Source organism: Rhyacophila brunnea, unplaced genomic scaffold (genome assembly GCF_057557595.1).
Source record: "Rhyacophila brunnea isolate RB1 unplaced genomic scaffold, BYU_Rbru_1.0 scaffold_3, whole genome shotgun sequence".
Lineage (NCBI taxonomy): Eukaryota > Metazoa > Arthropoda > Insecta > Trichoptera > Rhyacophilidae > Rhyacophila > Rhyacophila brunnea.
In genome coordinates, this window is record NW_028232965.1 from 52,377,720 (window position 1) to 52,399,548 (window position 21,829).

At 33.6% G+C, this 21,829-nt stretch overlaps 2 protein-coding genes across 2 annotated transcripts in view; both read left to right on the forward strand.

Moving 5' to 3' along the window:
* Prp6 (pre-mRNA processing factor 6) overlaps positions 1–18,409 on the forward strand; it is a 29,021-nt gene extending 10,612 nt beyond the window's left edge. Inside the window, exons 9-18 of the mRNA XM_085953369.1 lie at positions 534–804; positions 2,525–2,661; positions 4,399–4,476; positions 5,152–5,368; positions 8,320–8,483; positions 8,560–8,736; positions 10,202–10,335; positions 11,015–11,165; positions 12,165–12,275; positions 17,073–18,409. Of these exons, the coding sequence (XP_085809495.1) occupies positions 534–804; positions 2,525–2,661; positions 4,399–4,476; positions 5,152–5,368; positions 8,320–8,483; positions 8,560–8,736; positions 10,202–10,335; positions 11,015–11,165; positions 12,165–12,275; positions 17,073–17,297 (1,665 nt within the window). The 3' untranslated portion in view covers positions 17,298–18,409. The remainder of the gene's footprint in view (positions 1–533; positions 805–2,524; positions 2,662–4,398; positions 4,477–5,151; positions 5,369–8,319; positions 8,484–8,559; positions 8,737–10,201; positions 10,336–11,014; positions 11,166–12,164; positions 12,276–17,072) is intronic.
* A 1,452-nt stretch (positions 18,410–19,861) lies between these two features.
* Positions 19,862–21,829, forward strand: part of LOC147068524 (brefeldin A-inhibited guanine nucleotide-exchange protein 3) — a 33,087-nt gene continuing 31,119 nt past the window's right edge. The window contains exon 1 of the mRNA XM_085952227.1: positions 19,862–20,229. Within this exon, the coding sequence (XP_085808353.1) occupies positions 20,145–20,229 (85 nt within the window). The 5' untranslated portion in view covers positions 19,862–20,144. The remainder of the gene's footprint in view (positions 20,230–21,829) is intronic.

Here is a 21,829-nt window from a genome sequence, read left to right on the forward strand (position 1 = left end):
GCATATAAAAATACTAATCCTCTTATAGGCAATAATTCCTTTAAGAGCTAAATACACAATTCTTTGGAAATATCTGTATGGTTAGTATCTTGGGTTGGGAGCTTAATATTTGTAATGTTCCTACCTAAAAAGCGATTGATGTGGGTTTGAATCAAAGATATTGAGGAAAACCTTCTCTAGAAATGGAGTCTAAATATATGGATATGAAGCAAAAAAGACTTCCGGTCTCTTAATTTTCATACAAACGGAGTAAGAATTTACGGAGTTTGGAAGGTTTTTGTATCAATTTTGATAAGGACATCATAAAAGGTTCCATCTTTATATGGAACATTGGTTTGAACTAAGTTTTTCATCAACAAATTTTTTAATATGTATTGGTATGTTTCTGAGGTTATTCAAGATTATATCTATTAGACTAAACTATCAACAAATACCATGTATATTGTACATTGCTATGATATATACTTGTTACGTGTAATGATCCACCCTACAATGTAATAAGACAGGAACATTCATCTATAATTCCTTTACAGGCGAAACGTCGAGTATTTCGCAAAGCTCTCGAGCACATACCGAACTCGGTCCGCCTATGGAAGGCTGCAGTGGAGTTAGAAAATCCCGGTGATGCTAGAATTCTGCTGTCCAGGGCGGTGGAGTGTTGCCCGACCAGCGTCGAACTCTGGCTGGCTCTCGCCAGGCTTGAGTCTTATGAGAACGCTCGCAAAGTGTTGAACAAAGCGAGAGAAAATATTCCCACCGACAGACAAATTTGGGTTACAGCCGCCAAGTTGGAAGAAGTTAATGGTGAGTTCATAATTTATCTTATACCACCGCCATCTTTAGATTAATAATTCATTCATTCCGACCATGTCCAATCCTAATAGGATCATATGGGCCTCCACAGAGTAGAGGTTTGTATTAAGATTTTGTTTTTTACAAGAAATGGATGTCAGCCACTTGCTCATCCTATTAGGTCCATACCCTGACTCACACACAAATTGAAAAACAATATGTGTACTTGCCAGACCCAGGATTCGAACCTGGGACCCACAGCGTGATAGTCCAACGCTTAAGCCGCGCGGACAACGTGGGTGTAGATTAATAAAGCCTGAGCATAACTTTTTGCACAAGCAACGAGTGGTCCACTTTTCAGCTGTCAAAATCAGATCCCAGATTGCTTGACATATTGATTCGCCCTTTCTCGTTTCAAATTGAATTACAAAAAATCCTCAATTCAAATATATTAACTATCAGTGTTATTAATAAAAAATATACATTCCTGTTATTCATCAGCTGTCAAAGTCAGAATAGTCCTTCACACAAAAACCGGTGGTGATATCAATTTCCAAAAAATATGTAGCATTGATTACATCACATGTGTAGAAGGTGTGTTAATGCTAGTGTATTATTTATCATGTAACTTATCCATTCAAATCACACCATTCCCTGTGTGAACACGACAGACACGTCAGTATGGAACAATGACAGGCAATGACAGTTCATACATAAACAACAACGGGAGGGGCGGAAAAAGTAGGACCAGTCGTTGTGAATGTATCGGCTTTCTACTTGAGTCGGCAATGTTTATACTCATTTTGTTAGGGTCCCGCAGATTATGTTTACTACCAGCAGTTAGGAACAGCATTCATCAAGCAAAACGAAAATTAGCAAAAAGGTGTACAATTGTTCAACATTTATTAGGAGCGTCAAGTGTGTGAGTCATTATTATGCAATTGAATTGAATATACAAAATAAATATTGTTCTTACTTGTTGATTTCTGTTGGTCAACTGTCTGTTGAATGACAGTTGTAACTAAATTGATAAGTGGAAATCACATTTCAAAAAAGTTCATCAACTTGTAAGTTGAATTGAATGAAGTTGAAGGCTACTTTTGTTAATTTAATTAAAACTGATATGTCGAAATATTCCTATTCAATTTCTGGTTTGATTGTTATGTTGTTCAACATACAACAGACAGTTGATCAACATAAATCAACATGAAACACAACATATCACTAATTTCAGAATGTAGTGTTTACCACTGATTGTAGTTTTTAATGCATATCATAGTACAGTGGAACCTCCATTTATGTGTCTGGAATTCACGTTTTCCTGCTATTTTCATGTAGTTTCTGCCGTCTCATTTCATTTTAGAACATTTAGTTCCCGGTTTTACATTTATATGTTCCAGAATATAAGTCTGAAATAGGTAATCAAAAGCCCGTTCAAATAATGTCTCAGCAAAGAAAAACATTGTCAGTTCAATTGAAAAAGAACATTCTCGTAAAAGAATACGTTGATATAATATGTTCAAAGCAATGTTTTCCCTATGTTTTTGCGTTTTCTGTCAGTCCCTACAAAAATGTAAGCTCGGGGTTTCACTGTAAAGTGATTGAAAGTGTTGAAACCACAGAGAAAGATAAAAGTGGGCTAAAAAAAGTTTGCAACACTGCTTGGCATCAAACCTTTGCATAAATTTCTGCCTTAGTGTGGTAATATATGTATATATATTTTTTTTAACAGGAAATAATGCTATGGTAGAAAAGATTATTGACCGTGCCATTACATCATTGAGCGCCAACGGTGTGGAGATAAACAGAGAGCACTGGTTCAAGGAAGCCACCGAGGCTGAAAAATCTGGAGCCACTCAAACATGCCAGGTAAGAGCGATGGAACATTTCTCAAGTCCTTACTGTGTATTAATTGTCATTAAACATACTTTTGAAACAAATTTAATGAATGAATGAAGTATGGTTTTGTTGATAAACTGCACAGATATTAACATCACTATATTGGCGTTTCCGATTTCCTTACTCAAGTAATGGGCCCTACTTTAGATATTTTATGCCATTTACCTACACGCGAGCAGTTATAAATGATTTTTAAATAATAATGCCGAAGCGTTTATTAACTGGTAGTCAATCTACTCATGACAAATTGTCCCCTGCCAATAATTAATATAGTGGATTTTTTTTTATCCTTATTAACCCTTTCGCTGCGAGCCATTTTCGCGGGAATTTATTTTCAGTCAAGTGATCTGTTAAAACGGTCACTACAGCTAAAACAGATCGATTCCAAAATTAAAAAATAGATTACTAGATGAACTATATATCAGTTATTCCAAATGCACCAAGAAATAAACTATATTCGTTACATTCTCACTAAAATAAATCGAAGAAAGTGAAGACGCTAAAAAATATCCAAGCTTTGACCGGGCGTTCAAAATGGCGGCCGTCCGCTCTTCACATAGACGGTTTCAATACATACTACCGAGCAATTCGCCGCGTTTGTATTTGTCATACACAGGGCTGTGTTGAGTACATGCTGCCGTAGTTAGTTACGGTCTGACAGATATATTACTAAATCACTTGTGGAATAATCAGTGGGTTATCGCTTATCGCATTTAGTAAGTCGTAAACTCAAATTTTATTACCGTTTCAAATTCTGAACCTATATTTATTTTCGTCGCCATAAAATAATGTCATCCACTTATTCATTAGGATGTTTTGGAGAATAAAACACTAAAAATAATTACCGCACTGCTAAAATATTAATATAATATAATTTATGAGGCGCCGTCGGCTTTTTCATTGTACAAAGGGCCTGTCGAATAATCGCCAGGCATAATATGAGCATGTGAACAGAGCTAACACAGTTTCGTGGCACATAAAAATAAAAATTATTACCCATTATAATAATGTAAATATCAAATATGGAACAATGAACAAATCCAAACAAATTTACTGGAGAGCTGTGCATCGATAAAATATTTTCCAGCATTATTTCTTCGATAATATTATGTGGTAGTGACATTTTGGTGGGTGAAATAATTATTTCACTTATATTTATAATGACAAAAAATACTAAAAACAAATCTTCAAAATGTTTCTATCGAAATCACAAATCACTAAGAAAAAATACATAACACTAACGTAATCATAATAATTAATTAAAAGGTAAATAAAAATATTATCGATGCACACTTTTCGATGCATGACCAATGTTTTGTTTTGATAACCCTGGTGACGCAACTAGTACACCCGTCTTCGCAATGGCGCGCGATTCAAACTACTGAATAACGAGTGTTCTTTTCAAAAATATATTTCCTTGTGTTTTACTTGACATTTTTATGATCTGTTGCCTGATATGTCTACCTAAAGGTTTGAACTAATTTTTAAAGCATATTATCCACAAGTGTCTCTTCTAGTTTGGTCAAAAATACGAGATAAAGTCTATGGCATGTTTACATGCCATACGCAGTCTAAGGGTTAATTCTTAAATCTCAAAGATTGACATTTTTAGTTCTGCAAATAGGAACTTTTGCTCTACCTTGGCTAATTACTTTGAAAAATAATTATTTCCACGAAATACATTTACCGGTATGTTGTTTATTGCAGGTGATCGTTCGTGCAATTATCGGGCATGGCGTGGAGTCAGAAGATCAAAAACATACTTGGATGGAGGATGCAGATCATGTAAGTCAAATTTATACGTTAAATCGTTACTGTATATATTTTATTGTCTCTAGTACACCAGATCGTTAAACTGTGAAGTCGTCTCGTGTCTTATACACGAGCAGAGTCAACAAATCACGCCAATCCGGACCCTGACCAATTGATAAATGTCATTTTGAATCTTTTCACTGCGGCGATATTTTATTTTACTCCGATCCAACTCGACAATTGGGGTGACAGATTGGCTTAAAGCATGTGAACTGTCTATGTCCAGTGGCGTACGGTATACTCAATCAGTCTGATGTTTATTTTTATAATGATAGTCGCTGTACTTTATTCACAAAACAAAAATACTTCATTAGTGAATATAATCAGTAACTTGTTTCATATCAAAATGCAATCCCTAATAGATTGTGGTGGCATTTGAATTAAGAAAATATTAAGAAAGACTGTTTGGTGTAGCCAGCCACCAAGCTGACCAATAGATATTTTATGGTTTACTTTTAATTTTTAACACTGGCAACACAACGTATATTTGAACCAGTAATAAGCGCCGAAACAATTCAATTAGCATCTGAATCGTGTAATTGCTATTTCAGGTTAATGATTGCTCACGACAATTGGTGTGAACCGTCTGTCGTCTTGTATAATTAGAGGGTTATAAAAATGTATTTAAAAATTATCATTTTATTTCAGTGCGCAAATCAAGGAGCCTTCGAATGCGCTAGGGCTGTGTACGGGCACGCGCTAACCGTATTCCCTTCAAAGAAATCTATCTGGCTTCGGGCGGCGCACTTGGAAAGGTCCCGTGGCACCCGCGCTACCCTCGAGTCTCTGCTGCAACGAGCAGTCGCGCATTGTCCAAAGTCGGAGGTCCTCTGGCTCATGGGTGCCAAATCCAAATGGATGGCTGGTAATCATATTTTCCTTCTAAATTGTAACCATTTTTATTAATTTCGTGGGTCGGGATGTGAAGTCAGATAAGTCACAAATTGTCATTTTGAGATATAGCAAAAACAAAGTTCAAAAAATTCCCCACATTCCCCTAATTATAGTTATGTTTTTTTATGGATAACAAATCAAAGTACATGTAATTGGCTTTCAATTATATGTCCTAGAAGTATTCTAACTATTTTGTTTCATTAAAACTTAATTGGTTTTAAAAAAAAGGAATTGACTTAACTGGATTTGCACAAAAAATGATTGACTTACCTTACTACGCACAAAGTAATATTGTTATGTTTTCATGTTAATCCGACTAATATTAGCAATAAAACACACATTTTATACATAAATCTTATTGATTTATTTAACAAAATATTATATAAATTTAAAAGTAGCATTTTTATAACTTTTTTTTACTTTAATGTTATTTAAGTAGTGAAAAGGCACACAAACCTGAATATTATAAAGGTTCATCGTTATCATTAAACTTCAGTATGGATTTCTTCAATGGTATCAGGTTAAATATCACTGACTATCTCAGATGTCTCAAGTGACTCATAAAATTCTCTATAATACGGTGAAATGTATGGAAGTAAGTCTATCAAATCTTTCGTCTTGTCTCGTCTTATATATGAAATTTGTTAAAATGCAGTCGTCTCGTCGAGAGTTCTTTTAAATTTCACTATTCCCGGTTCGTGTTTGTTGAATTGAAGCCACTTAACATCAATCCAAACAAACTTATTCCCATCTGTGTCTATTTTTCTGAGTGGCAATGGTCCTTTTAATCGATCCGAGTAGTTAAAAAATCTGCACGAGTCATTTCAGTGACTTTAAAAGGATTTTTCTTTGCAGCCTCACACATTGATTTGGCCCAATCATGAGGATGTTCGATCGTTCCACCAAATGTCTTTTTTTTCTTCTCAATTATGCGATGATCACTATCGCACTCCATATGTGTGTGGCCAGGGACTAAAAAGTGTGATCAATTTTGTTTAAAGTCTCAGAATGTTTTACTGCTATCATGCACATTACAGCTACGTAGCTATTTTTGTTTTGACCCGCACATCTATCAGAATACATGATCACATGCTTAATATTATCATGTATCCCCTTGGTTAAGTATTTTAACAGGCATGAAGCGATATCGTTAGCTTCTCTATTAGCAAGAGTCTCATGGCATACATAGCAATATCCCTAGTTATTATCACAATCATGCACTGTCAAATGTCGTTTGTAAAAGGCCAGGGAACTTTGCTGCATGTCAAATGTTACAATTTGGCAAGAGGAATCTTGCAAGTACTCTTTATCACAACTTTTAGCTGAACATGCAAAGTCAGCTTCGTCATGATGCTCTTTCAATTCCTCACGATTTTTATTTCTTTCTTCATCGTTGGTGGAATTCTTAATTAAGTTAAGTTTATCGCATTTTTGGCAAGTATCCTTATTTGGCCGTTTGAATGTTAAGTTCATGCCATGGAATATTTCTGCGTATAAACGAATATTGATGGAATTAGAGCTAATAACTCTTCAAATATTGAGAATACATCACAATTATTGTCAAATGTGGCGGTAAGTATTTTCTGACAGTCCTTTCTCGAGCTATGAATCTTATACTGATGGAGTTGAGAGTATATGTGTCTTTGCTATTTGCCTATCTTCTTCGCTATCTTTGTTTTAAGAGATATTTTTCCTCTTGCATCTTCTTGAATAAGTACCTATACCGGAAGTAGTCGCACTTTTTTTTCAAAACATATTCAAAAAAATGTGACTTTCACTTAATGTTTCTAGTGTACAACCTTTACAAATTGGTTTCCGTAACAGTTCAACAGTCAAGTAACATTGAACTGTTACTTGGCGAAAATGTTGTTTTCCTGGTTCGCTTTGTCTGATACGACTTTTTTCATAACTTCCATTATAGGTAGTTGTTGTGTAACTTTAGCCAGAATTATTATTTCGTGCAACTTTTTTATCATTTCTGAAGGCTTTGTATCGTCCCTTAAGTTACATTTTTGGTGATTTTTACTTCTCAATCGAGAACGAGGGTAACAGGTTAAAACATCGTTGTGATGTGTAATCGTGGAAGCACTATTTGAGCATGAAGCGCGTGGTTCTTCAATGTTGGTAAATTAGACTATTAATTCTTGAATATTAAAATCAGGATCTTTTATGCTATCAATGAATCGCCAACATACAAGTTATTGGAGTATGTGGTTGAACCTAGAAGCAAGATTATTTGTTTGGATATTGTGTACGTGTTTTTAGATTTAAATAAATCAAATTCGATAAATTTGGTATATTTTTATTATTTACACATAATACACATACCTACTTATTTATATAAGTCATAATTTATTATAATATGATTCAAAATTTCTCAAAATATCTTAAAAAATACATTAGATTCACAAAAATCAACACTGAGTAGGTATGACGTTTGAAGGTAAGCCAACTATGAGTAGTAAGGTAAGTCACACAAAATGTTTGACTTATCTGACTACTCATGTGACTTAACTGTGTACACACCCCGTAAAATAAAAAATATGTTTTGACTGAAACTGCATCTCGCCAATGGTGAGACGTACGGCTTACCTGACTACACATAATGAAAGATAATTTTTTTTTTAGTATAGTGGCATTCATATCTCATTTTTGCTATTTTGTGACTTACCTGACTACACATCCCGACCCACGATTTGTCTGCATGATTATATCATGCTAGAAAATTAGTCTATAATTTGACCAATCCGCTGTATAGCAGTGGCAAAGAGTGCCTGTAGAAGGAAAGTAAACGATGGGTTAGTGACAAAATGTGAGTACTTGGACAGGCATGACGTTTAATTTTGTTTTATCTTATCGCATCGTATAAAATTTAAGCAATTTGGCAAACTGTACAATTTGAGATCTTTCTTTATTTTACAGGCGACGTTCCAGCCGCGCGAGGTATTCTTTCCCTGGCTTTCCAGGCTAATCCCAACTCAGAAGAGATCTGGTTAGCCGCTGTAAAACTTGAAAGCGAAAATCAAGAGTATGACCGTGCGAGACGATTGTTGGCGAAAGCTAGAGCCTCTGCTCCCACTCCTAGGGTGTGTTTGAAATCTCTTATGCTATTCTAAACCAATCTCAATCTTGCGGATGCCATAATGTTTTAATGGTTTATAGGTTATGATGAAATCTGCAAAGCTGGAATGGGCGTTGAACAATCTGGACGTGGCCTTGGAGCTGTTGATAGAAGCCATCAAAGTGTACCCTGATTTCCCAAAATTGGTCATGATGAAAGGACAGATTGAAGAACAGCTCAATCAGTTAGAAAATGCTCAAGCGACATATAATAGCGGGGTATGAATATTGACAAAATACTATATTATGTAATTAGTTATTTTGAATTCAAGATTCAATATACAGGAGGACCTCGACTTTCGCACATAATTGGTTCCTGAAAGTGTGTGTGAATGTTAAATGTTCGAAAGTAGAGGGAAGTAAAAAAAATATTTAAATTGTGTGTATTTTAAAATATTTATTTATCAAGTAAATATAAGATGTTTAAGAGGCGTTTAAGAGACATGATTAAGTGAGGTTTGCGGGTGTTTCCCTTAAAAAGTTATCAAGAGTTAACTGTTTGCCACTCTTCTTTTTCTTATTTTAAATAAAATATTTTAAAATGGTAAATTGTTAACTTTACAATATTGCTTAACTGCTGCCACGACATGTAAAGTTAACCAATCTTTAAATATTAACGCAGTAACCCAGGCTTTTTTATTTGATTACTAAATGACTGGAAGCAATTCTTTATCTTTCCCTTTCAATGCTCTGGGATTTTCTGGTTGATAAATTAACATTGGCATCAATTTTAAATCACCAGCTAAGTTTCCGCTAAGAAGCAATGTCAATCGATTTTTAGAAGGTTTATGCCCAGGGGCAACTGATTCTTCCTTAGATAAGAATGTACGACCAGGCATTTTTTCCAAAATAAACCTCACTCATCTACATTAAATATTTGGCTAGAGGAATATTCTCTATTTTCAATAATTTTGGATAATAAGGAAATAAATTCTTTTGCAGCATCTTTATCCGCATCAGCCGATTCTTCAGTGAATTTAATATAAACCAACCATTACTTGCTTGAAAAATCGTGTTACAATCTTCTTTTAATCTAGCCTTCCAATCTTTGTGCAAACTAAGAGCATTCGCTTGAATAATTGAAATACTCAGAGGGACATCTTTTTGATATTGGTCATCGATCCACGATGACAAAGATTTTTCCATTCCATCCATAACTATGCCGTGTCTTTTGGAAACAATCTTTAAAGATATATTTCCACAATTATCACAACATATCGTAGACCTGTTTGTATCATACGAACGTCCGATTGATGCAAAAGATTCACCTCTATCAGAACGTCTAATAATTTCCATCTTTGTCTCGATCGTGTGAAGTTTATGAGTCCTTGATTTCTTTTTGTTCGTATCAACACTGCAGTTTTTCCGTTTCTCACTCGCTAAACCTATCCTAGCTAGCTCACAAGCAAAGTGACGGGTGTGAGCAGGATGCAAGTGATGCAAGAAATGCACTTGCTTGTGAGCGAGCGAGAGGGGGATATCTTTACCCCACAGCGCAACGTTTTAAAAAAATGATTTTTTTTAAATGTGCGAAATAGCGAATTGTGCGAAAGTCAAACGTTCGAAAGTTGAGGTCCGCCTGTATAATGAGACATTTGAAATTTAATTCAATTTTATTGTTGAATTATTTCTACGGCGATGAAACAACCTTTGGTTCAATACTAATAAGTGTTTTCTCTTGCAGTTGAAAAAAAACTCTTCATCCGTGCCTTTGTGGATTCTTCTGTCAGCTTTGGAAGAGAAAAGAGGCCTTATAACGAAGACTAGATCTGTATTAGAAAAGGCTAGACTACGAAATGCCAAAGTACCTGAATTGTGGTAAGTGCACAAATATTTGTTATTTTGGTATAACAAATAGACGAAAAGCAGGCTAGGTTGAGATTATCTTCAGGTATCCATGGTACATGGCCGAGCCACGTCCTCCTGGGTTGCATATTCATCTTGGCTGAGATGAGAGACTGCATGGTCCACTCTTTTATCTCCTTTTTTTACCATAATCGTACCACCACACATCTACTGTCCAACGAGAAGATCTAGGCAATAACCGGAAGTCGTTGGAGTCGAAGTGCGATTAACTAAATAGGAGGGGCTTGTTAGTACACAGTTTTAACACATGGACAACTCGTAGATAATCGGAAGTCGTTGCAGTCGAAATGCGGTTAAAAACAGAAGGGGCTTATTACACAGTTTTAACACATTGACAAGATTTTGTTCGACAGTAGTATCTGCCACAAGCATTTGTTCTCGAAACTCAGCATACAGTTTCTTTTTGTAAGGTGTCAAACTAGCACTGTTTAAATATAACAGTCAATGGTTGATGAATACCACTCTCAGGGCGTAGATGACGGAGCTACGGGTTGCTAGAATGACCTAGACGGACGCAAAAAGACTGCTTAATGACAAAAATTCATGGAGGAGTTTTGTGAAGCAGAAAGGGTTCCGAGTGTTTTCTACAATACATAAAATGTAAATACTAATTTATGCTTCTTTTTTTTAGGTTAGAAGCTATTCGAGTTGAAATTAGAGGGAAGAAATACGAAATAGCTAACTCTTTAATGGCGAGGGCGCTCCAGGAGTGTCCGAATTCTGGTTTGCTTTGGGCTGAGGCCATTTTCCTTGAAGCCAGACCACAACGCAAAACAAAAAGTGTGAGTTTAAATAAATTGTTTTTCATAGAATGTGTGCATCGCTTGGTATTCACCACATACAAAAGCTGTTACCTACTTCATAAAACTCACCATGTGAACAAAACACGTGTGGTAATGCAATTTTTATATGTGGGGATATAAATGATTATCATGAATCACCACCAAGTAAACACTGAATCTCTTGAAAAGACTTTTTTTGTATTGCAATAATTTAATATGAATTTCATTGATCTAATTTCGAAGTGAATAAAACAAGAAATTTGAAGGTATAAAAAAATAAACGATTCTCGTTTTTATTTCTTTGCGATATTGATGGAAACTTTTGACATTTTTTTTGGGATGGGCTATAAAATAACATCCGAATATTGGATGAATATGAAATTATCTATCTATCTAAAGAATCACAGAATCAAAGAAATTATAAAAACATAGTTACAGCACATGTACACGTGCATGGATTTACTGGCAGCAATAGTGTGTATTTTAAACTATCGTGTGACAATAATTGTTTACACATAAAAGTGCTGACTGTTTTTCCGATCTCATTTTTCAAGAGTAAACGAGATGCGACGTTATCATTTTATGGTACTATTTGACAGGTAGTGAAAATCAAAATGAGTACAGTTCGTTTTTTTGCCGGCAGGTTTGCCACTATCGTTCTACTGCGCAGGCGTAGATCTAAAAAATCCCTACTGTTGCATGAAAATTCAGAAGCTTCCAAACTTTTTTGATTCATGCAGGCAAGCTTGCGACTGCAGGATAATACATGTTTACCCATATATTTTCTTGTTATGGCCGCGATAATACTTACTGTCAACATTAAATCCATGCACGTGTAAACGGGGTATTATATTCAATATGTTATTTTGATTTAGTTAGACCAATATAATTATTTCAGTGAATCCAAGATATATTTTGAATCAATCGATCTTTAGCAGCATATGGAAATAAGTTATTTTGAATTATATGTTATAAATGTAATGGAATTATATATTTCAGGTTGATGCTCTTAAAAAATGTGAACACGATGCTCATGTACTTTTGGCCGTATCTAAATTATTTTGGAGTGAAAGAAAAAATCAGAAATGCCGAGATTGGTTTAACAGGACGGTAAGTGTATCTCTGTCTTCATCTTAATCAATAACATAGTTACATATCGTCGTTGCGCCTGCAAAATCCGACAAACATTTTTTTGCGTTTTTACATTTTTACACTATGTGATAGAACGAGACGCGATGGACGGGCCTGTAAAATCCGTTTTCTAATATCAACGCTAGTTTAGAAAAATGCAAAATAAGCTATGTATTTTCACTTAAAAATGGCTTGCAAAATACGCTATGAATATTCCGGTCACATATCGCATTTTAAAGTTAAAAAAGTTACTATTAATTGCGCCTGTTAAATGACACATGACGGAGTTTGCACTGACCTTCGCTTCAGAATGCGCCTTTTACTATCAGCGCTAGTGCACATAGCGGATTATTTACGTTTGTCGACAAATAATATTTAAGCAATAAAAAAGTGTAAAATTACATTATATTGCACAATCATTTGTGTTTACTTAAAGAAGAGTGTTAATTTTAAAAGCCCGGTAAGTAGGTAGGTTATACAACTGTTTATTATAATCTAATGTAACTTTCTTGATGTGCTATAATAAAATTGTTTACTTATTTATCCATCCTACTCTGGATGTTTTTATTTCCCCTTCACTCGATAATTATTACTCATTTGTATGTCAAATTTTAGCTGGAAATATAAAGGTTTGTTCGATACAGCCTATTGGCTTGGTTAAAGCTGTTTTACGCATAGATTTAATATCATTAAATTATGCAATTATCATTTTTTACCTGGGGCAAAATCCGCTATGTCTAAAATACGCGTTAATTTGAATCCGATATGTGCTGCCTCAACCACAAAACGGATTTAAAGACCCAAATAAAACAAGCTATGTGCCTTTTACTCGCAAAAAAAATTTATTACGACTAAAGTGTTAAATATTGTATTATAAAATATCATTTATACTGAAACCGAAGTAATTATCTAATTTTCAGTTTATTTTCTTTGTAAAAAACGTGAGGCATTGTTGAGTAAATCAGTTTTTTCCTTCTCCTGAAAAGTTGTGTTTTATTACATAGCGGATTTTGCAAGCGCGACGACGATATTACAAATAATATTATGTGTGTCCTTGTGACAAACCATTTTAATATCGTCGGTATACTGCCAAATGTTGGTAAGTCTCGAAATCATGTTATGGAGTAATCGCAATTTGAAAGTTTAACATGCCCTCTAAAATCAGGCATTATGCTAATTTCTTTGTGTTTTATTTATTTAGATGAATTGAAGTATTAACTGTTATCCCTGCATGTTAAAAAACATAAAAATTAAATTAATCATACAAAATAATCACATTTTGTAAGGTGAGGTGGGACTTACAAACCTTTGGTAGAAATGAATCAGCTCTTTTGACAGTTATCTGTGCATATCATTGTGTTAGGATTGAAGAAAGGGAAGGTTTATAGGTAAAAGAAATAAATATGAAAGCAATTTTATATTATCAATGATCAATTTCAATGCATTTATAAATATTTTAATGGACATACCAGCAGTTCATATTACAAATACACATAATAATTATAAGTAAAACATACAAATTTCGAAATTTATTATAGTAAAATGTCATAGGAATTACATTATTTTCAACAGTATGCAGTGGAAAAATCAGGAAAATAATAAAATTACATAAACTAATAAAGAGAAAAAACTTAAAATAAATCGTATTAATTAATCTGGGTAAACCAAAATAGCATACAAACTTCTATGATACAATTATAAAATTAATTAATTTATTAATGGACAATCAATAGTTGATTTTAAAAACATTCATAATACAAGACACTATTTCTTATGGAATTATTCCAGCACGACACAATTTTTTCTTTTCTTTTCTTTAGTTATCACAACATTTTAGTATAATATCCTTTCTTTAATTCACTATACACATTGGTAACAGGCCACCCTCTCATACTCGTCATATTATGACTAATAAAAAAATTAGTATAACGTCCGGTATGGGCAATGATTTTGGTGATCCTTGATTTCTTCCGTAGGAGTTGATAACAGCATAGGATCCTGGAACAATTATTATTATGTTAATAAATCTTATTCATCATTGTTATTATAAAAACGAATGATAACCGAGCCACTAACATTAAAGCTAGGCAGACATTCTAAATTATTACTCTTGAAACGCAACACGTCACAAAGCCATAACTTGGCTATTATGATTCTATATTAGTTAAGAAATAGGTCAGAGGACTTGGCTTTTAATGTTATATGAGATAAGTTATATTATTATTATAGTTAATACAACTTACAAACAAAACTAAAATTAAGTTATTTATTGATATTCGAATTGATGCACCATGCATTGTGACAAGTCACGAATTTATAACCAATTATTTTATAAGTAATAATTACATTTTTTTTCTTTTATTTTGTTAACTGTCAATTCATGGTGGAACTGCATTGTATTGTTGTTTTTATTTAATAAAACGCAATTTTTATGTAGTACTTATTCCACTTTTAATCAAGAGATTAGGACCGGTTTCGTCCGGTTAATAATTACATGTTTATAAACACGTGGACTTTTGTAATATTATAATATCATAATCAATATACATTATGATCAAAACATTGAGAAATATAACAATTATTAATCGCCAAACAACGAAAGTAAAGACAAATGAATCCGCTGAAGCTGTCCGGTGTCCGATGCGAGAGAGAGCTTTATTTGCGCACGTCCAACTGTCCGATTACCGGCATTCTCTCTGTTTTACCGACGGATTGACTAGTGGCGGCGCGAGCGGCCGTTTTCGACAGGCCGCGTCTGTGTTTTGGCGGGAGCGTGGACGAATTCGGATTTCGAATTTTTGAGGAGGCGGGCTCCGCTCGGCCGAGGGTTGCGAGAACCGCGAAGAGTGGACGTAGGCTGTGGTGTTTTGGGAAAGATGATGGTTCGGTCCGCCCTTTGAGGTGGTCTCCTGTGGGAGACCTTCATCCGGTATCACTATTAACACTTAATAACGTTTCACAAATAATTACGAACACGCACCAACCTGCTCTGACAGTTGTAGGAGAAAGAATGATAATTCAGGCGCGAGAGTTACCGCAAAATGGCCGAAAACATTGGCAAATGCGCGTTGTATACTATGTTGTATGTACTAGTACATTGTATTTGACACAACTGCGGCTTACGCGAATACTGTAAGAAGTATTAAGTATGTTAAGAAGTTTTAACTTTTAGCTCAACTATTGAACTAAAATAAATCCGTTATTGCCATTACAAAGATTTGACTGCCTCGTTTCATTGACATTTGGTTAGATTTTTATCTAGATTAATACTGTAAGCATCTTTACAGTTTTTTTAATGTTGGATAATCGAAAAATCGGGCGTTACGTATTTTTATTAAAATAATGAATAGCTAAAAAACTATGTTCTATATATCGGATGACCTCGATTTTTTTTTCTATCATACATATTTATATAATATAGACACATAATCCGTTATTAACTCTAAATACCTAAACTATCGACATACCAACTTTTGGTACCAACCCGACGATATTTTCTTTTTATTGGATGTTGAAACTGCACAGCGATGCAAGTTAAAATGCAACTTCGGCAATCCTGAAATGATAAGGTCGACGAATATGAATTATACCACATTAAAAACGTTCCGGAAATACCATCAAGTGTTAATACTAAAATTTCATAAGTCTCTTTTTTTGTAGTTATATATATTTTCCCCACCTATTGATTATGTTAATAATTTTATGGTGCTTGTTAATATTGTACCCAGTGGCATATTTAGTGACTAAAGGCCGGTTCAGATTACGCGAGTGGAGAACTACAAGGTTCTAAGTGTTTGTCCTTGGAGAAACAAAAGTAACAATGAGGCAGCTTAGAATACTACTACATTGTTGGGTTTGTTTTTTCAAGGACGAACACTTAGAACCTTGTAGTATTCGGCTCGCGATTAGTCAAGTAGTTTAGTCGAGTGGCGAATGATTTAGTTACCACTAAATGATTAGTAACTGAAAAGTGTCCGAACACAGTACATTAGTGAATGACGTGTCAAAATGAATAGAGCATAACGTAACAAAGCAAAAATAAATAAGTTAATAAATTCAGTTATAAGTGCTATATCAGAAGAATTGAACGAAGAAATTTACAACAAGGCATTCATGGTTTAAATATTCCGAAACGAATTTATCGGTAGTATCTTCGCTCCAATGAAATGTCATTTCTACGACAACTAATGAAGTTGACTAAAGATAACGTGTTCATACTTCTCTCGTAGCGTGTTTGGAATTTAGTGAGAGGTGGTGGGGGTGCTACTCGACCGAAAAATTAGAACAAAATGGATTGACTGGACTAAATGATTTTACTAAATTTGTCTGTTCATAATTACTCGCCACTCGACTAAATTACTCGACTAATCCGAACCGGACTTTAGAGGTCCGACGCACTAATTTAGAGACTCCCTATGATAAAAAATAACCATCTATTTTTATTTTTTTAATAACAAATGCAGGAATTTCATTATGCTTTGCATAATATCTTACTCAGTTTGTCAGAAATGTACATTATTTTTATATTTCAATATTATTTAATAGCTCTTCGGAGGCTCCCTTTTAAATTTTCTTAGGAATCGGTTGCGTCATTTACGTCAGAGAAACGCGCCGCTGATTGTACCTATAACCAATAGCTTATAACTTTATAACAAAACTCTTATTCGCATGTCTAAATCATTTATCAATATGCAATTATAATAATACGCTTTCCAACCACTATGGCTCGTTATAGTTTTATTATATTAAGTTATTTATTTTGTGCTTATTTTAAAGGTAAAAATTGATCCAGATTTCGGTGATGTTTGGGGCTACTTCTACAAATTTGAATTAATGCACGGGACAGAGGCACAACAGGAAGACGTCAAAAATCGATGTAAAGCGGCAGAACCTCATCACGGAGAGATGTGGTGCAATATCTCCAAGAATATATCCAACTGGTGTCTCAATTTTGAACAGATTCTACTTCTCGTAGCGAAAGAGATACCCATCCCAACTTGAATACATTATTACTTGCAGAACTGTAACTATGTGATTATTTTATGCGCCACGAGAATATTTTAGGAAATATGTTTGGCAGGCAAACATAAAGAGTTGTTTAAAAGCAAAAAACGTCACTGTCCTTAACAATACAAAGATGACATACATGTACAAAGTAATCTAATATTCTTGTCTACATGTACAACCCAACAGATTAAATACAAAATCCCCAAAAAACAGAAAAAAATGAATTCAAAAATAGGGTTTACATGCAGTCACCACTGTGCATAATAATTGTGTAATGACGTGTAAATTTTATTTTCCATGAAATGACAAGGACAGTGGCGTTTTTGCTTTTAAACAAGATTTAATGTTGATTGTATCTATTGTTATACAATATAATTTTTAACATTGTCGTGGTCTGCTATTGGATTGCAACTGTATAAATGTTGTCATACCGGATTGCATTCGACAACATTTATGTAATTGCCGTTGTACACTTATAATAAGGTTGAATTCAAATTCATGATCCGCCAAGTACAAAATAAACAAGTACAGTAAAACCTCGTTAATACGAATTCCACGGGACCGAAAATCGAAAAAAAAATCGAATTACGAAATATAAAATGGTATGGGGGAAAAATATTAAAATTCTGAAAAAAAAATTTTTTTGATTTTCATTAATTTTGTTACGATCATAGATGTGCCTACGAAATTTCCGATTCCGTTTGTGTTAATGGGTCATAAAATGTCAGGATTATTTATATTACCTTCTTAAAATAAGTAATTTATGATGTTTTAAGAAAAATCTGTCACAATTTTCAATGACTGGCTCATGAAATAGTGTACTTTATTACGATTTATTGAATATTTTTGTATGCCAGGACTTTGAAATCATTTCGAATTACGAAATTCGAATTAAAGGTATTGTTTTATATGAAAATAATGTTCAAGGGACTTTTTTTTTGCGAAAATTTCGAATTATCCCTGTTCTTATTAACGAGGTTTTACTGTATTTTGAAGCTGTTCTCAATATGAATGCTTGTCGTATAAACATCAAATAAACAAAAATGTTGTTTTTCCAATAATAATTTTATTGTGAATCTGTGTTAAATAAAAGTTGTAAAATACGTAATACTTTTATTTCTGTGTGTTTACCCTATATTTTCCATAATGGCACTGGTGGAGATCAATACATTCGATTTATAGTATATTTTTTAAAACAAAAATTAGGTAGTTGGCAAGATAACAATGAATCAGACATACGTTTTGATATACGGTATTAAAATTTACAGACAACTTTTCAGTAATGAAGTTTTACATTAGTCTTTGATAACTTTAATTACATAATACAATATTGATCATTTTATAATAATTTCATCTGAATGCATCGCTAAAATTAAGCAGAACTAAAGTATTCTTTGTGGAGTTATAGTGCCTGTATACATGAATTTACTTGCACCAATAGTGTGTAGTTTAAACTATTGTGATAATACTTGTTTACACGTAAAAGTGCCGACCCTCTCGCATATCTCATTCTACAAGTGTAAGTGAGACGCGACGTTGTCATTGTATGGAGCTATTTGACAGGTTGTGGAAAATGGTAAACATCAACAATGTGTTGCGCGGTGTAGTTCGTTTTTTTTCCGGCAGGATCGCCACTATCGTTCTAGAGATATCGTACAAATCCCAACTGTTGCGTGAAAATTCAGAAGCTTCTGAACTTTTTTGATACATGCATGCAATCTCGCAATTTACACGATAATTTTCTTGTTATGGCCGCGATAATCGTACTGTCAGCAGTAAATGCATGCACATGTAAACGGGGTATAAGTGCAATTCGTATTGTGATGAAAAAAGGTGATCGCACTGCAGTCGAGAAGGGTGGAGGTAAGCTATTGAAATCTGACATAAATAGTGTACTCTAAACTTTGTCAGTAATACTTATTTGTTTTCGTTAAACTAAGAATACAAATTGCAAATGATGTTGGTTAGTTTTTAAAATTCAATTAAACCATGCGTAAACCACTTGGTTTACGCATTTGCAAATGCTAATTATCAATTATTACTATAGAAAGATGCGTATACAGAAGCTAAATTTCTTTTAGTAAAAACAGTAAACACAACTGCTTGAATAGAGCCGGTCACTGGCCTGCCTTTTCTTCAAGCCATCTAGGTAATGGCATCCTGAAAGGCCATTAAAGGACACTGACAGGTTCTATATGAAATAGTTACAGTTAGCAGGTAAGACACAAAAAACTGGCGAGAGATAGAAATAATTCATGGAGGCGCTGCTTGATGTCCATATGCTCCATCTAAGAAGAGGACAGCGACAAAGAAGAAAAAGCAAGTATTTTGTAATTGTTGACTATTTTATTAATAATAAATCACTGAATAAATATACAATAACACTCGAGAAGGCCTTCATTCTATAATGTAAAATATATTGTTTTTTTTTTTGTTTAATGAAATAATCATATTAAATTTTCATGAAAATTGTGCTTTACTGCAACACTAGAAACTTTATTGATTTTCTTATCTGTCATGCGATTGGCCGATACTGAGCATGCTCAGTGCATAATCTACAGGTAACATCTGACTTGTCTTTTCCACTTGCCTTATGGAAATTTATCTGCCACATATTAAGATTGTTTAGCTTTTGCTAACCAAAAATTGCAGTTTGTAAAAGTATCTTTATTGCAGAAAAGTGTTTTACAATGTAGTGAAAATGTTTCATAAGTAAATCATGCATCCGAGTGGGATTATGAAGAATAATGGACTCATGTTTATGTTTCCATATTTTGGATATTGAATGAAACTTTACTTATAACAATAGTTTAATAAAATATATACAATAATAATATAAACATGGAGGAACTCCTCTTAGAAATAATGAAGGAGGCTAATGGCATCAAAGGAGCACATCTAAGGAAAACTTGTCAGACTGCATATGGTAAATAAAGAACACTTTACTATTTTCTAATATATAATAATATAATACATGTCAGTAAGTAGTTATATTATTTTTCTAATATTTACATTATCATAATAGAACTTCATAATACTCTTGATAGAAACACAACATGAGAAACCAATTTGAATAAATGAATATCAACATTTTACCAAAAAGTAAAAGGTATTTTTTTTTTTGAGTCCATGGGGATTTGGAAAGTGAAGGTTATCTTCATGGCCCATGATTCTACATGGACCGAAATGGAGAATTAAATGGATATAAGCCTGAAGAATCTTAAAATTTGTAGATAATATATTTATACATATCGTGATACTATATTTTTTTACATCATAAGAATAAACTGATAATGTAAAATGTTTTTATTTAAAAAAATTCTTATATGAAAATAATTAAAGAGGTGCAAAATAATATTCAATGAATATATAAGATAATAAACTAGTTTTATTCAACGAGTAAGACAAGATTTGATAATGGAACATTCTATATATTGAGCATACATACTTTGAAAACATCTCCTGCATATACCCACTAGAAAAAATCTTTTTGGAAAAAAAATACAACACCCGATGGGACATGAACATTATAACGCAATTTCATGTACCAACTATAAAATAGTCATAATTAAATAAGATGCCCATAGCTTAATTGGAAAAGCACACTAGAATCCAGCAGTTACAGGTTCATGTCCCATCAGGTGTCGTATTTTTTTTTCTAAAAAGATATTTTCAAATTATGTATGTTGAATACAGATTTTATTGAAAATTGATAATTTGGAACCACCTAAGAAACATACGTACCTATTGAAAAAAAATCTTTGTAGCATCAAGTGGAACTTGGACCTGTATCTGTCAAATTTTCGCCAATTTGATGTATGTACTAACCAATTATTATACTACCAACAAAATTTACCAACAGCTATTCTATCATTCAATCAATTAGGTCCATGTTCTAAATTCAAACACACATTACGAAACACAAATTCAGCAACATATTGTGTATTTGATTTATCTGCAGGATTTGAGTATGCTACTACAGCAGTGGTTCTCATGTACGGCCACCAGAGGATTTTACTGCGGCCACCAGCATTATTTTCAGTATTTAATTTAATTAACTGGGCTAATATTAAATATGTGTTATTGGAAATGAGTCATGACCAAGTACTTGAAAACAATTTTAATAATACCACGGTTGAAAAAATTTGGTCGAAGTTATACGTTGACCAAGGATCAAGTCAATTCAAAGAATTGGTAACAATTGCTTTATTAATATTGTCGAAAAAACAAATATCGAAGCCAGTTTATAGATGTAAACTCAGAAGCAGCCATGCGGGTTGCATTGGAAAAAGGAGGATTGAGGAATTTCCATTTGCATTTTTTATAAATAAATAGATATGTAGGTACTAAAATGTTCAAATGTCATTTATTAAATGAACTTTTTTTAGTAAATAAAATTTAGTTTAAATTTTTTCAATCACAACAAAAGTGAAATTTGGTGCGGCCACCAGACGTTTCCATAGAACTGTGAATGTCAATTGTGCGGCCATAGTTAAATTTCACGTGAGAACCACTGTACTACAGTG